The sequence below is a fragment of the Drosophila willistoni genome (assembly GCF_018902025.1).
Source record: "Drosophila willistoni isolate 14030-0811.24 chromosome 2L unlocalized genomic scaffold, UCI_dwil_1.1 Seg72.1, whole genome shotgun sequence".
In the NCBI taxonomy this organism is placed as follows: Eukaryota; Metazoa; Arthropoda; class Insecta; order Diptera; family Drosophilidae; genus Drosophila; species Drosophila willistoni.
In genome coordinates this window covers 3,393,409-3,409,294 of record NW_025814049.1, presented here as the reverse complement: position 1 = coordinate 3,409,294, position 15,886 = coordinate 3,393,409, and the positions used below count along the sequence as shown (strand labels likewise).

At 34.4% G+C, this 15,886-nt stretch overlaps 1 protein-coding gene and 4 non-coding genes across 5 annotated transcripts; 2 read left to right on the top strand and 3 right to left on the bottom strand.

Moving 5' to 3' along the window:
• Positions 1–4,108: 4,108 nt before the first annotated feature.
• On the bottom strand, positions 4,109–4,984 carry LOC6646170. Its single transcript, XM_023177898.1, has 2 exons — positions 4,847–4,984; positions 4,109–4,411 (listed from the first exon to the last, which is right to left on the bottom strand). The coding sequence occupies exons 1-2, from the start codon at positions 4,982–4,984 to the stop codon at positions 4,109–4,111; spliced, it is 441 nt and encodes a 146-aa protein (XP_023033666.1).
• A 6,478-nt stretch (positions 4,985–11,462) lies between these two features.
• On the bottom strand, positions 11,463–11,655 carry LOC6646171. The gene has a single exon (XR_049833.2). It is a non-coding gene; the product is annotated as a small nucleolar RNA U3 (small nucleolar RNA).
• Positions 11,656–11,909: 254 nt separating this feature from the next.
• On the bottom strand, positions 11,910–11,991 carry Trnal-aag. Its single transcript has one exon. It is a non-coding gene; the product is annotated as a tRNA-Leu (tRNA).
• Positions 11,992–15,335: 3,344 nt separating this feature from the next.
• Trnal-aag lies at positions 15,336–15,417 on the top strand. Its single transcript has one exon. It is a non-coding gene; the product is annotated as a tRNA-Leu (tRNA).
• A 254-nt stretch (positions 15,418–15,671) lies between these two features.
• LOC6646174 lies at positions 15,672–15,864 on the top strand. Its single transcript, XR_049834.2, has one exon. It is a non-coding gene; the product is annotated as a small nucleolar RNA U3 (small nucleolar RNA).
• The last annotated feature ends 22 nt before the right edge of the window (positions 15,865–15,886 follow it).

Sequence of the window (15,886 nt, the reverse complement as noted above, 5' to 3'; positions counted from 1 at the left end):
ACCGGAGAATTCATTTTGTTGACTAATGAGTAAAGTTTTTGTTTAAAGTAAATCATCATTCATAAATGTGAAATAAAATCAATTTAAAAACAAATATTAAATATCTTATTAATTAGTAGTTTTTTTATACCGTAACCCTCTGCATTTATTGAGATGTTTTTCAAAATAAATGCAATCACTTAAGAAGCTTCTATCAAATTGTAAGAAGAACAGAAATCGAACACCCTGAAAAACTAGTCGGAAAAGAAAAGTATTCCTCCTTTTGGACAACATTCAAATGTTTATTAACTTAATTTGTTTCGGGCAGTAGCCCGTAATCTACATTAATGTATGAAGATTTACACTGCGTATGAGTAACATTTTTTTTTTATTATTTTAATGCTTCACATTTTTAATTCAGTATTTGGTATTGTTTTTCATTAAACCACCGTTTTTTTTTCTTTTCTAAGCTAGAAAAGCTAGGATTTTAGCCAGGAACTAATCGACTAAGTTTCCATGAACTAATCTCAAAGTACTTTAACTAATCTTTTAAGTTTCCATTAACCAATCTCAAAGTACTTTATATTTCACTTTTATGTTATAACATTTCAAAATCAGTTTATCGAAAAGGTAAACTCATGACTAAATCAATAGGTTGAAGCCTGTTAAATATAATTGTGTAAATAGTTTACAAGTATATCAATAATGATAATAAAATGAAATGTTTTTTAAATCATAGGCAGCACAAGAACCACCAAGTTTTATCATCAGCAGACTTCGCTAAAGAATCCACAGTTGTAATAACAATATCTTTAACACTAAAAGTAGTTGGGAATTCAAACTACATGAAGCGAAAAAAGAACGGCAAAGCTGCAAAGCTTGACCACAAGCCGGCTAAAACCTAGTTTTGATTAACTTTAAAAAAGGTCGAAATCGAGACAAACGAAAAATAATTTAAAACGTTTTAAATTCTATTCGCCAATTTACTTACTTCAGTTTTGGACATGAAGAGGAAATGTTTTTTAATCCAAGACTATCGAACAATATTAACGGGATAAAGTGTTTAGAATAGGCTTAAATTCGAAGCTAAATGTTATCGCTCGAATCGTTATCTGCCATTGTTAAAGAACTTTTCTTATTCGTAAAAGAGTTTTGACGATTTTGGGTCGTCTTTATGCAATTTAGGTACAAGGACTTTATTATAGGCTGACTTCTGAAACATGGCCAGTGAAATGAATCGAGCACTTTGGAGCAATGATTGCACGAACTATTTTTGAATTTAAACTCGACTTCAAAAACGATAACAATCTATGCATGGTTATTGCTTGTAACAACTCCGATTAGCAGATCGAAAATGGCCAATTTATTGAGATTATGTGGAGCCAATTGAGTTAATCGCATTTCCATATTCTCATCCATTCTATTTTCAGCAAAGCTTAAGTAAAAGATTTACAACAAATCGCTGCACTTTAATGGCATCAAATATTTCCCCCCCTTACTTGACAACAACTTGCTCAATCAATTTCAAATTAAATTTACAAAAAAAAATGTCCATGTATTTGATAGATCAGACAATTTGCCTGCTTCAGCCACCAACCATGCCTCCCATGCCCAATTTCATGCCGGCAAAGCCTAAATAAACCGCTCAAGGCCAAACACATGTTAGTCGTCCAGTTGTCTCCCTTCAATGCCAACGCATCCCTTTTTTCTGGCTACATTCTCAAACCCCCATTTACCACTTCTATTGTCGGCAGTAAAAAGGTCAAACCAACGACTAGACCAATTTGACTTACCAACAAAAAACCAACAGAAGAGGAAATGGGAAAGGAATGGAGAAAACGCCAAATCTGTTTCAGCCAAATCAATGGAGCTTGGTCAGAAATTGAAAGAGAAGTTGACATGGGGTAAGGGGTCAAGGAATCCACCCATCCAGCCAAAGCAAACAAATACTCGATTACAAAATCAAACAGTAAAAACACAAAAAAAAAAATAAATAGAAGAAACAAAGGAGCAAACGTAGTGAAATGTTTGGCCATAATGCAAAATAGAAAAATATGGGAATTCAATAAACTCAAAGTCAAAGCAAAAAATTGGAACTGATGGTAAGGACCATGACCAGGCTAGGTTGTGAGATCGTGGAAACACACTATTCTACAAGTCATTTGGCCAATTGCTAGTTGACTTGGCTGACACAAAAAAAATAAAAGAAAGTTGACAATATTTTGCACTCACTTTATGCTGATGACATGCAAGTGGCAAAATTATTTGTGCACTTTTTTTTCCTTTTTACTTCATCTTTGGTTCAGCTCCTTTGGTCGTGCCTTTTATTTTTTACTTGGTGTTTGTTTTTTTCTATTTTTTGTGCAAAATAATGAGCCAGCCAAGAGGCAGACAGATCCCACACACACACACACACACACACTCCTTGTTCCTTGTGCTCTGTGCCCTCTTTGTGTGTGTGGGTCTTGGAGTTCTTTGTCCCTGACATACGGAAAATTCCCCATGGAGTCTATCAACAGTTGATAAAGCACAGAAATGTGCGTAAGAAGGAAGGACGATGCAAGACCAATACCTAACTATGTGGGGGTTTTTGTGTGTGTGTGTGTCCTTTTTGCCTTTTTGGTATGTACATAAGTTTATTATTTTGAAGGTAATTGGATTTGTGTTGCAGCGCGCATCGCAACGCCGTCCAGTCGCATATTCTGCGGCAAAATAATAAGAAAATATTTATTTATTTTTGCCTTTTTTCTACTCATTCTCCTTGCGACTTTAACGTTGTCGTCGTCGTCGTCGTCGTCGTCTTGGAAGTCAGGCAAGAAGGACAATGAACCAGTGAAGATGTTGGCAATATTGGCGACAATCTCAACATATGCTAGTTGCCTCTGGACTTCTATAGACGGCTCTTTCTCCTGCTGGCCAGGGAGTCGCCATTGGCCATTGTTTGCAGTCGTAATTGTTTTCCTAATGGATAAAGTCTATAAATTTCTGTTCACGACGCACAGCCAAATGCGAAATATGTCACGAATGTTAAGCGTTTTATAAACGACTTGAGAGTCCAGAGAAATGTGACAGAGAAAGAGAGAGAGTAAGAGAGGCAGAGATGTGACGATTTATCGCCGGCAGGCACTCAGCATGTGTCTGAGCAATGTACATATGTATATGGAGATCTCACTGGTTAAATGGCTGATGCACTTGCCAATGAATGACAAATGAAGCTGTTGATGGAGTTCCAATGGCGCACACATACATATACATACATGAACTTGTATACAGGAAGCTAGTTTAAAAATTATTGAAAAATTACTGACCCAAGATAAGAAGTTCTCTAGAGAAGCAAATAACTATTTAAGTATAATGTAAGCTAAAAATGTAAATTCTTACTTGACATAAACTCGAACAAGTTATTATTAGAACTAAACGGGATATTCATGAAAAATATAAGGTAAATGTATATGAAACCTAAAAAATTTCATTAAAAATAAAGATTAATTAACAATTACAGAATATAATAGACTATTTTTGATTTCTTAAGATATCACTGATCAGTCCAAAAAGAACAAACAACAATGGACAGTAAAGCTGTATTTTATGTAAAGTCATATTCCAGAATAATAAATATTCTAATGAAGTCAGGTTTTTTTCAATATTTTTACAACATTTTTTATTCCCATTCTAGTTATTTTTTTGTACCCAACACTAATTCCTTACATATTTTACGCTTTTCAACAATTTCAAAATCAAACAAGATTAGTTTTAGTGAAATCTGCAAAAATAAATACCGAAAAGAAGAAGAAATAACTCCAACTACACTCGAGTATTGAAGAGACTAAAAAATACTTGTCTAACGCATGAAATTAAGAAATAAGTTTCAAAGAAAAATTGAGCTAAACTCAACAACAAACAATGAAAACTATAATACCTGTCTTTCTCTGTCTAACTAATTGTATTTTATTTTATCATAATGTTCCTGTGACAAATACTTTGATCTAAATCAAAGTAAATACAAGACAATGCAGTAATTTTTCTTCTCATTTTTTTGTTTAACTAATTTACTCTCATTTAATAATGGTGATCATAGTAATAACAAAAACAACATATTTAGGATCGTAACAGGAAATTTGTCTAGAATTTAGGCACGGTGACGGAAAACCCGACGACGGACAGTCTTGTAACGATAACCATCCTCAGCGGGTTGCTCAATCTCCTCGACAACAGACTCCTCGGCTTGAACGGGGGCGGGGGGAATGTATGCGGGTGCTGGTGGTGCGGGAGGAATGTAAGTCTCAACTGGGGCTGGGGCAGGTGCTGGTGGCACATAGGTTTCTACGGGAGCAGCAGCAGCTGGAGCGGCATAATCATAACCAGGGGCACCCAATTCCGAGACATCAGCAAAGGCACAGGCCAAGAAGGCAACGGCAATAATAACGAATTTCTGCAAATTTTTTTTAAGTAAAATTGATAATTAGAATCCTAATTCGTTGGGATGATTCTGCGGTTAAGTCCGTTTTTACCATGTTTATGCGTTTTGGGCTTGTGCTCTACTATGATCAGCAAACTTTCGTGTTGTGCTATGACATATCGTGTTTTCTATGCCTTTTATATGATGATTGTGACTCCAACTGAGAGGAGATCAACTCAATGAAGATCTTCCGCACTTTGCAGTGACTTTGAACTTGATCGTTTTTGGCCAGCAGCCGCCGCTGTGATCGATGGATGCTTAAAGTTTTTTTGGAGGCCCGGATTTAAAACCGGTTTCTTTTTCACACTATTTTGATGCACAAACATCTTTTTCATTAGGTTCGAGGGGGGGAGAGAAAAAAAAACACACACAAAAATACAAAGATTGATGGAAATTACTCACACTCACGTTTCGTGTTTCATTTCGTACTGCATTGTCTTTTGGAGTGGCGGCCAATTGATTTGTTTGACGGCCTTTAGAGGTCAACGGGCTGCCCTTTAATTGATTCGCTTGTTGGACAACCTCAAGCAACCTTGGTCCGAACATGGCCCCCGCATGGGAGAATACATGCCACTTGATTAAAAACCAAAATTAAATTTGTATTTTGTTTTCATTTTGTTTTTTATGGCTGACCTAACTTGAATTACCTGAAGAAAATAAATGTGGAGAAAGGGGGAATCTGCCGGATTCATACATTTTTGTACAATGGCATCACCAGGCAAAGGAATTAATAAAAAAAAAAAAAAGTTTTAAAATAAATTCAAAACCACCTTTCGCAATATTTGAATATAATCATTTAAGGAAGTCTCAAAAATTGCCTATAAATCAATGTCAGCAAGTTGCTCTTGAAAAGTTGTTTAACTTAACTGGAAAAAAACAAAGTTCTAATTAATCAAAAAATCAAAGGCCTATAATTTTAAAGAATTGGCAAATTTGTTATTTTAACATAAATAAAAATAAAAAAAAACAAATTTTTTCAGTAATTTCAAATTTACCAGCAAAAGAATGTTAACATTTTTTAGGGACAAAACAAATCAATGTCCTCTTTTAAATATCAACTTTTATTTTGATTTTCATTCAAGTAATTGGTACTTTTGGGAGTAAAAGTCAAATTTATGATCTTAGTTTGCTTTTAAATTTTAATTACTAGCATTTATTTATTTAATTTTCTTTAAAACTTTTTAAAACTACAAAATCTTTATATATATGTATGTGTTATATCTCAAAATGATGTAATACAAAACAAACTGCTTATTTTGGTTTGTTTCCAAAAATGGACCGTTTATTAAAAATTTGAAAAAAATTGTGATAATCGAATCAAAGGCAGGACCAAACTCAATTGTTCGACATTTTTTCGATTCCTGTATATAGAACTATATTTTATAAGTTTGTTCAGTAATTATCATGGTTTTATACAACATTTTTTTGTGAAAGTCTTTCATCAGAGTTGTCATTTTTTGAAAAAGGCTAATTTTGCTTAGCTTATTATTCAGAACAAACCTTTTGGTACAAATATTTTTCTTGAAATTAGATAGGCTCAAAATTTTAAAAAGATATGAAGCCCCCATTTCCATTCCATTGAGTAGAATTGGTCCAAAATTAAACAAAAAAATCCAACCAAGGCTTCTGTTTTTATTAATATTAAAAATCTTTCTATTCGAATTTTATTCATAAAATTATGTCACTAACCATCCAAAACATAGATGGGACAAACTCATGATTTTTTGATTGCAAACGCTAGCCTAGTCATGGAACCCCAGAGAACTTCGGGAAAACCCGAACGTTCGTACTCTCAATGAGAGTGTAAAGTGGGGAGAGGGTCAAGCAGCCATGGGCCTGCCTTCGTCGTTCTGTAGTCTGTGCTAGACTAAATTATTTTCGTAATCGGCTAAAGCTAGATTTCAGTGTTGGCAAATGCTATTTTTTTATTTGGCGCGTTGTTTGACCGCCCTGGCAGCCGAATATTGTATTCTGAACTATATTTGTTCTCTAAAATCAAGAAATATTGTAAACTGAACAATATTTTCGTTTGTTGAGAATAGTGCGAACAAAAGTTTCAAAAAGCGCGCGTATTCGAGTATCCGATATTTGGCATCTGGCAACGCTATCTCAAAATTTAACAGCTTTTTTTAGCCGGAAATAGCTACTTTTAGCTATAATCCCGCTAAAAACTTAATTTTTCCTTTACTTCATAATAAATTGCAAAGGCGTGCTCAATAGACTAAAGCCATATATCTAGCAAATAAGTATAATTATAAAGTACCAAAACAAAAGCTTATGCTATATGCCAAAGGAATTATATTTAGATATATATACGTATATAGTATATATTTATACCAATTTGAGTTTCACCGACTTTGTAGTTGCTCAATAGTTTGTCACGGTTTATTTTTGCACGTCAACTTAATGACCTATCAAGGAGTAGACCTAAGAATCATTCAGCTGCCTCGTCTAACAAGTCTATTACTGTATCCATTAGATGAAGATTCCGAAAGAGAAAATCGACTTTTTTTATACAATAATATCAGAAAAGAACCTTTGGGCTATGCCACAGAGAATATTTTCCCAATTATTTCGTCTTAATCACTCCACTGTGCGCTTGTTGAATCGCAGTTGGTAAGTTTTGAGCAGCTCTTGATAATATTGCAAATAATTTTCTTTTTTATGTTGATTATTTTTTGTTTGGACTACCGTACATTCCTACTTACCTTTGGTTTTCACCTGCAAATGGTTGTGAATTCTGTTGGCTGCTTATTCTCTTGCTCCCTTTTTACAGCATTTTTTATGAAGTTCGTTTTCATTTGTTGTTTGTATGTATGTATATGTATTGGACTGTTGGTCGGTTGGGCCCATCATATTTTAATGTGGCAGGATTCGCGCGGCTTTTTCTATGTTTCAAATGATTCTCAAGAGAGATTTACAGTTCGTGATTTTATTGGTTTTGCTTCTTGGTTACGTTTCGTTGCGTTTTTGTTCTTCTTCCTTTTTTTTTTGGGGTTGAAAAATGTTCAGGTATGTTCTGAGCATGAGGGTGAGATTTGAGGTATAAGGGTGATTGGGGGTTTTGTCTGGTAAGATTGAAATGAAAAATCTTTGAGCAATACTTTAATGGAATTGTTGGCTGGCATTTTAATTAACACTCTTAAGTCTCCTCGGGTCCCACGGTATTAACTTTGGCCTAAGCCGTTTTTAATTTCTCTAGTCAGTCGTATGGTTCTGGCCAGTTGGTGGCGGCTCACATAATTGAATTAGCCAAGAAACAACGACAATGCAGCGGAACCTTCTTTTTTCATGCTGTGTTATCCTTGATAATTAATTTAGACGCCCATTGTGTAGTGGACACTTCAGACTACTAGACTTCCACACGAAAATCCCTTGCCGTTTCACATCACGTGCCACGTTTTCTCTTTATGTCGGATGGTTTTTATCCCCATTCCAATACCATAAATCGCCTAGCTCACATATAAAGTTGACCAACGACCAAAAAAGAAATGAGGGAACGAAAAAAATTCAGAAAAAAAAATAGTGTAGAGGATTCCCCCGTTTTTATGGGATAAAAATGAAGCGGCAGTTTTGACAACGCACGTTCGTTCTTCCATTCGTTCGTTTGCCATGTGAGGGAAGTCTTTTGGCCTGGCCTTTAGGTCAGGTCATGCCGCTTGCATATGAAAAAAAAAAAAACGAAAAGTAGAGACAGGTACAAGATGCACACGTAGCACGCATTCGCATTGAAAGTCAGCATCAACTTGCCTTTCGAAACTAAAAATGGCATCACCTTTCGTTTGGTGGGGGTCGTCTCCGAAATTGAGTTTACAGCTTACGCTTACAACACGGTAACTGGTAGATATACCTATTCCAATACCTATATATATATATATATATACATATATGTGTGTGTGTGTGGTAGCGATCATAATTAAATGTCAAAAATGACGCTACGTGCAGAGCAAACAAAATCAGCTAACTGAAAGCTGAATATAAAAGTAATGCCAAAGGAACCTGAGCTCCTTTTCGGCTATGGCATGTAAAATATGAAAAAGTAGAAAAAGTTTTTTTCTTTCTTCTATTTTTGCCAATTTGATTGGACAGAATAGGTAAAAGAAAGTTATCAAAAGTTAAGGCGTTGATGTTTCAGGATTTTAAAGACAACAAAACTTGAAACAAAGTTAAAAAAGTAATATAAAAAGAAACAAAATTATTTGAAAAGTAAGATTTTGGTAAACTTTAATTTTTGAGTTTTAAATACAGTTGGTTCTCAATTATCCGGGACGGTCGGGTCCAGAGCCATCACGGAAAATCAAAAAACTCGGTAAATCGACAGTTAGAATGAAACAAATTCAACTTCATCCCGGATAATAGGGGTGCCCGGTTAATGGGTGGCCGGATAATCGAGGTCCAACTGTATTCAAGGAATATATTATACAAAAATATATATTAGCGCGATGGATGTATTTGAATTTTAGCTTTGATTTTCTCGACTCCAAAGTAACTTGATGAGAAAATTTTTATTATTTTAGTATTCTCCTTTTTTTAGTAGCCTCCATTTTTCCTGGGCTAATATTTAGCACGATTTTTTTCCATTTTTTACATTATAGATACACATACATGTGTACTCTTTAAAGAAGTTGAAGAAGGATATCTAAATGAATAAACTGCATACCAAAAATGTTCAATTTTAAACTCCAGCATTCGTCTTGTGGCCATTCATGATTCTGAAATTTGTTTGTATGTTTTTTCGTCCTTTAGACGAAGCCGTTTTACGACAGGAATTTATGCTAAAATTAATCAAATTTCCCGTCAACAGATACATTTTTTTACAAAAATTGGATACAAATTAGATAGTTTTCAATGAGTTTCGATTAAAAGACATCAGACAAAATTTAGTCAATTCAATTTTTTTTTCTAAATTAATAATCTGAGCTTAACGAAAATATGTTATATAGATAATCACACTTAAAATTGAAAGCTGCTGCAAGTCAATCAATCAATTTTGTCAATCAAATTAGACACTTTAATATGGTAGTAACGTATTTGTAAATAAGGTATATTTTATATATGTATGTACCTATACTGAAATTTTTAATAATATTTAATTTTTTTAATAAACTGCATTTTACGAAATGTTTTTTTTTTTACCCTCCATATAAATCCTTAAAAATTATGATTAAATAAAATAGGTTTAAGAATCTATTTTAAAAGAGAAAAGAGACAACTTTGACATTTCTAGTTGTCTATTCTTATAACTTAACTTCTTAAAAAATTGCTCAATTTTAGGCACCGAGCAAAATTATAACTTTGCATACTTTTTGTCGTTGAAAAAGAATTAAATACCATAGGGTGAAATTTACACAGTTTTGTGTGTTAATAATTAAAATCAATTGCTAAAAATGTTTGAAACTGTAACAAAATAACAATCAAAACAATTATTTATATTTACAAGATCCCGGAAGGGATAGGCTCGATATTTAAAAGTTTTAAATTAGAGTTTAGTTAAGGGAAAACTAAAAGGACAACTTTTTTAAACGAATTTTTTTATTTATACCAAACAGAACTTTCAGTAAGTTTGATCCTGGTAAATTTTCCTCTATTTTTTTATTCATTATCCTAGGTTTAGGAAATGCAAATATTGAAATGCTTAAAAATAAAAAAAAATGCTTTTACTTATGCTTTTCTTTCTTATATTTTAATAGCCATTTTACCTTCGCCAAATAAGTTTGTCGAATACATTTTCAGCAAAAACTTTTTTTTCCCACTCGTAATGTCAATTTATAATTTTCTCTATTATCAACAATAACCATTTGTAATCGTTTAATTTAGGTGAATACAACTTTTATGCAAAACTACAAGAATAAAATGAAAAAACGTTGTTACCAAAAGTAATTTAACATTGGAGCTGATGCTGCTGGTACTTTTCTATGAAAAACTCTCGAAAAAGTAGCTGGGAACAAACTATTTAAAGTTTTTTTTCTTATTTTTATTCGTTGATGTTGCCATCACCCCCTTTGCTTCATCTCCACCCTCTTTTTCAATATGTATTGTACTTGTTTTTTTTTTTGTTGTATATTGCCATTCTTTATTATTTGTTGTTGTTGTTGTTGTTGCATATGCATATTATACCCCCGAGGCATAGAACTACATACTACCTCATACCAGGACTTGCTTGGGTTATGAAAAAGTACTTAACGTGCACAAAACTTATGTGCCAAGAGACGTTGCTCGAGCAAAAGTTACAACGACATACCAATTTTTCAAAAGAGGGCTAGAGAATCATAGTGGAGTGGCGGAGCCCTCTTGGCAAGCTTATAAAATATTGCCAATAATACGAATGTTAGAGTAGCGGGCTACTATCATGCCCAGCCCTGCCCTGCTTAAGTCTGCCCCATCCTGTAATATCCTTACTCATTCTCCTATATGTTATTCACTCAGCGTCAGAGACAAACTTTCTTAACACAAAACGCATTTTTCAATTGCAAACTTTTTAATGCACTCTTTGTGAATAAACAAAATAGCACAGAGAGACTCCACAAAAAAAAAAAAAAAAAACAAAAATTCTAGACATTTCACAAAGGCAAATCTCAATCAAAAGAATGCTTAGACCTCCTTCAGATTGATTGGCTGGCCAACAAGAATTTGTCACCAATTCAAACAAATTCCAAAAGATTCCACCCTAAGAGCAAAATGAAAGAGGTCTAAAAAAAGGAACACCTTTACAAAAATATCTAGGCTTTTATGTAACACACTCCCTCTTTTAATAATCCAACTTTAAATTGTTTAACTGCCAGTATCAAGTTTGACTTACTAACTTTTAAGCAAGAATCTTTCCACAAATACTTCCAAAACTGGAGCCTCATCTTCCGACACCCCCTTGAAACACATTTCATATTTCCTAAATTAAATAATTAAACTGCAAAGTGTTCCCAAATAGAAACGTACTTGTATAAAGCTGTCAATCCTCAATAACCTCTTGCAATATTTTAAAATATTTTCTTTTAATTGAAATTGATTAATAAAAAAGTGTAGATACACCACTCAGAATTCGTTCTACTCGTTTTACCGAGCGATCATCGAAACGCTGCGCCCCCAAAGAGGGCACTGCGAAATACCTCACGCTGCCGAATAGAACGATCCAACTCATCAACGCGGGTGTATGTGGCTTTCTTTCAATGTGAAAGTAAGTGAAGACTGACTACAGAAATGATCCTGTGAAGTATAGTCTTAAATTTTCAACGCCCGTCAATGGCCCCTTGGTGCTGATCGAGCTAGAACCATTTGGGAATTCTAACAGGCACATTGAGAAAAAACATATCAGTTGTGCGGTGACACATACATATACAACACGTTTTTGTGTAATGCCTACAAACAGAATTACGTAAATCTTTTCAACTACAAGTGATCACAAAAACACAAAATAGATGAAAAACACAAATAAAAAGAAAACCTAAAGGGAATTATACAAAAAATTATTTCCACTTGGCAGCGGTGGGATTCGAACCCACGCCTCCGAGGAGACTGGTGCCTTAAACCAGCGCCTTAGACCGCTCGGCCACGCTACCATGTCTGTCGACTGAGACAAATGACACAAAAACCCGAAGGCCTTTTCTCTGCTTGAAAATCTTCAACAATTTAGAACGTTTCGATGTCTTTTTTCAATGTGTTCTTTGGAATCAAAACTGATTATCCCACAATCACACTGCACTTCCCTCTCATTCAATCCTTTTCTCATCCAGCCTTGTTAGAAAGGGTGCAGCTTTTGTTTCATAGCCTTTTTTGTTTAATTGATAAACTATTTTGTCAAGTCATTCATTGTCATTGAAGTTCTTTTGCTGCCGGGCAGCATATCAATTGGGGAAAGCTAGACTATTTGCAAAAACCTTTTGGAATGCGGCTTTTGTTTAATTCCTTCGGCAATTCAATTTGTAATGCAGAGGCGTAAGAAGCGCCTCATTAAGGGGTTTTTGGCCCAATATTATTAAACATTAAAATAGTTTGGCATTAAATTAGTTAAGACTGTCAGAATATCGAAAGAATGTTGTTTATAATAATTTGGTAAGAATTACAAAAGCAAAACCATACTACACTTACCTCACCGTTTGCTAGCGACATTATTTTCGTCTCTGTCACTCCTTTAGCCTTCTTGGCACCATGTATGTACACACATACATACATACATATTTAGACTTTTGCACAGACACAAACTTATGTACATATATTTTACACACAAAAAAAAAAACACAAAACACAACAAAACAATTAAAAATCGTTTGATTGATAATAAAACAACTAAAATTTTATAATTTACACTTAATTATTGATTAAACTATTGATTATTGATTAAACTAATTTGTACTGACAATTAGTTTAAGTAGACGCGACTTTGCTAAATATTTTGATATGCGACTTCCATTACCCGAATAGCAAGAATAAACCACAAAGACAAAGGGAACGAAGGGGAAAAAAATCCACGAGAGTGATGCCAAACCACTACCACTTCTTTGGAGCATCATCTATAGCTATTGCGCTCACACTCACAATCAGTTACTCACTCGCATTTTCGTTAATTGCTTGGCACAAAAAGAGGCAAATATAGTTGTCGCTGTACATACATACATACATATGTATATGTATGCAATTGTAAGATGAGTTTCACTGAGAAAAATAAAAGCTAAGAAATGTTGCTTCAGTTAAGATACAAAAGAGGGTTAAAAATATAGCCCAGAATTAATTTTTTCAAGTGTAGCATCGTGTCAAAGGCTTCGTGTTGACGTCGGTCATCACACAGATGCCAAATCCGAGTAAGCATTGGTTCTGTTATTACTTTTCTCTCTCTTACTCTTATGAATGCTGCATGCCATTTGACCAGCATGAGTGCGAAAGTGAAAAATTGGCGAAAACAACCAAACACTGACTCCAAAAACAATATCATTAGGTTTTTTTTTTACGATTTGATGGTTGGATACTAATATGTACATATGTATGTATGCAGAAATGAATATTAAATATTAAAGTTAAATATTGAACAAGGTCAATTGAAACAGTTATGCATTTTAGATAAAAAAGACTTTAATTTTGCCAGTTTATTTAGAATTTGTTGTTTCTTTATGATTTTATTGGTAGAGATATGCGTGTAAATAGGTACAAATATACAGTATCAGTTCATTTAATTTTCCAAAAACGTTTTCAGTATAATCAGTTTAAATCAAGGCACATGTTTTCTAACCCCTCTGCCTACGTCAATGTTTGGCAATTGTTTGAAATTTAATTTAAATCGGACATGAAAAGCCTCCTATTCAACAATAGACAACTCACTCATTCCGCCCACATTCCTGGATAATGCCCGCAATTAACTCCATTAGCATTTTCACCTGGCTGCCAGTTCCTAGAATGGTACGTGATTTTTTTTACATTTGCCATTCGTCTGGGTGCTAGGTGCTAGGAAAAATTGAACAATTTCACAATTATTTGCGCCCTTATTGCTTAAATTTTGTATAAATTTCCCATGAGTTTGTGTGTGTCTGTGTGGTAAAATATTTTCTATGCTGGCTCGACCTTTTATTTTGTGTGTGTGTATGTTTTTTTTTTTTGTTTTTTGGTGGCATTTTAATGAAACCGCAAATACTGCAAACTCAAAATATTTCCCTTTGCTCCCCCACATGGCGGAAAAACCCTTTTTTTGGCAAACCGCAGACTTTGTTTTTGCTTTTCGTGTGTCGCCTTCAGTTTCAGCTACCGTGCAAAGATTTTTATTGCAATTTTCTAATTTCATTGCGGATGCTTCGCCTTTTTGCCGGGGACTCCTTGTACGATTGTTGTCGCCGGGTTCACTTTATGGCTGGCAAATTGTTGCTGTGGTTGCACATACAGACAAACAAACGAAAGGCAAAAGGCGTATTTGTTCCATCTCACTCTCTCAACCCTCTCCAACTGCTCGCGCTCACTCCCTCCTTCAACCTGTCACGCATAAATTCGCATTTTCATTTGAATTTTAATCGCATTTCTAAACCGAAGCTGTCCAAGTAAAAATGCTGACAGTTTTGCAAAACAAAACAACAAACAAACAAATATAAAAAAAATATTGTATATAGAAAATAGTAAGCAGAACCGAAGATGGCAGAAGATTTTATACTCTTGAATAGTCCACACATACATACATACATTCATACATATGTATGTATGTATGTACATATGTATGTATATTCAATTAAGTGATGTTCTTTTTAAAACTTTAAGGATCTGGAAGATAAATTTAACAAAAGATAGACAATCTAATTGAAATTCAGAACGCAAAATTAAAAAATAAATAAAATTTTTATTAAAAAGTGTTCAACCGTTTCGTTTAGGAATTCAAAACCATTGCCAATTTTAAAAATTGGGAAATAATTCGACGAAAAATATTTATATTTAAAAAAAAAAGTAGACATCAATTATAATGTTATAATATTATTAAACAATTTATTTCAAGAAAATTCAAAATTCACTGATCTCAATCTAACTATAATTAGTAATATTAATACTAAAATCAGAATACCCTTTACCTCCAAAGGGTATTTAAATAATAAACATTTTAATTCAGAGGAAGAAGGCATTGCCAGGAACAAGAAAACGTTGCAAACTGTTTCCTCAAATTGATTTCGTTTGATTGACATTTGGTTTTCTCCCTTGCCTTTGCCTTTGAATGAGCGCATTTGTATGCGCCGCAGTGTGGAAAGCGGCAAAATAAAGGCAAGGTGTTGCCATTCCATACGGTTATGCAATCGGCATGTGTGTGAGTGGTGGGGGGCCAGTGGGTGGGGTGCCCACTCATAAAAATAGTGAAATATCAAAATGAAGGTTCATATTAAACAGACAAGCAAATAGAGGTGTTTCCATTTTTGTGTCATTTGTCTCGGTCGACAGACATGGTAGCGTGGCCGAGCGGTCTAAGGCGCTGGTTTAAGGCACCAGTCTCCTCGGAGGCGTGGGTTCGAATCCCACCGCTGCCAAGTGGAAATAATTTTTTGTGTAATTCCCTTTAGGTTTTCTTTTTATTTGTGTTTTTCATCTATTTTGTGTTTTTGTGATCACTTGTAGTTGAAAAGATTTACGTAATTCTGTTTGTAGGCATTACACAAAAACGTGTTGTATATGTATGTGTCACCGCACAACTGATATGTTTTTTCTCAATGTGCCTGTTAGAATTCCCAAATGGTTCTAGCTCGATCAGCACCAAGGGGCCATTGACGGGCGTTGAAAATTTAAGACTATACTTCACAGGATCATTTCTGTAGTCAGTCTTCACTTACTTTCACATTGAAAGAAAGCCACATACACCCGCGTTGATGAGTTGGATCGTTCTATTCGGCAGCGTGAGGTATTTCGCAGTGCCCTCTTTGGGGGCGCAGCGTTTCGATGATCGCTCGGTAAAACGAGTAGAACGAATTCTGAGTGGTGTATCTACACTTTTTTATTAAT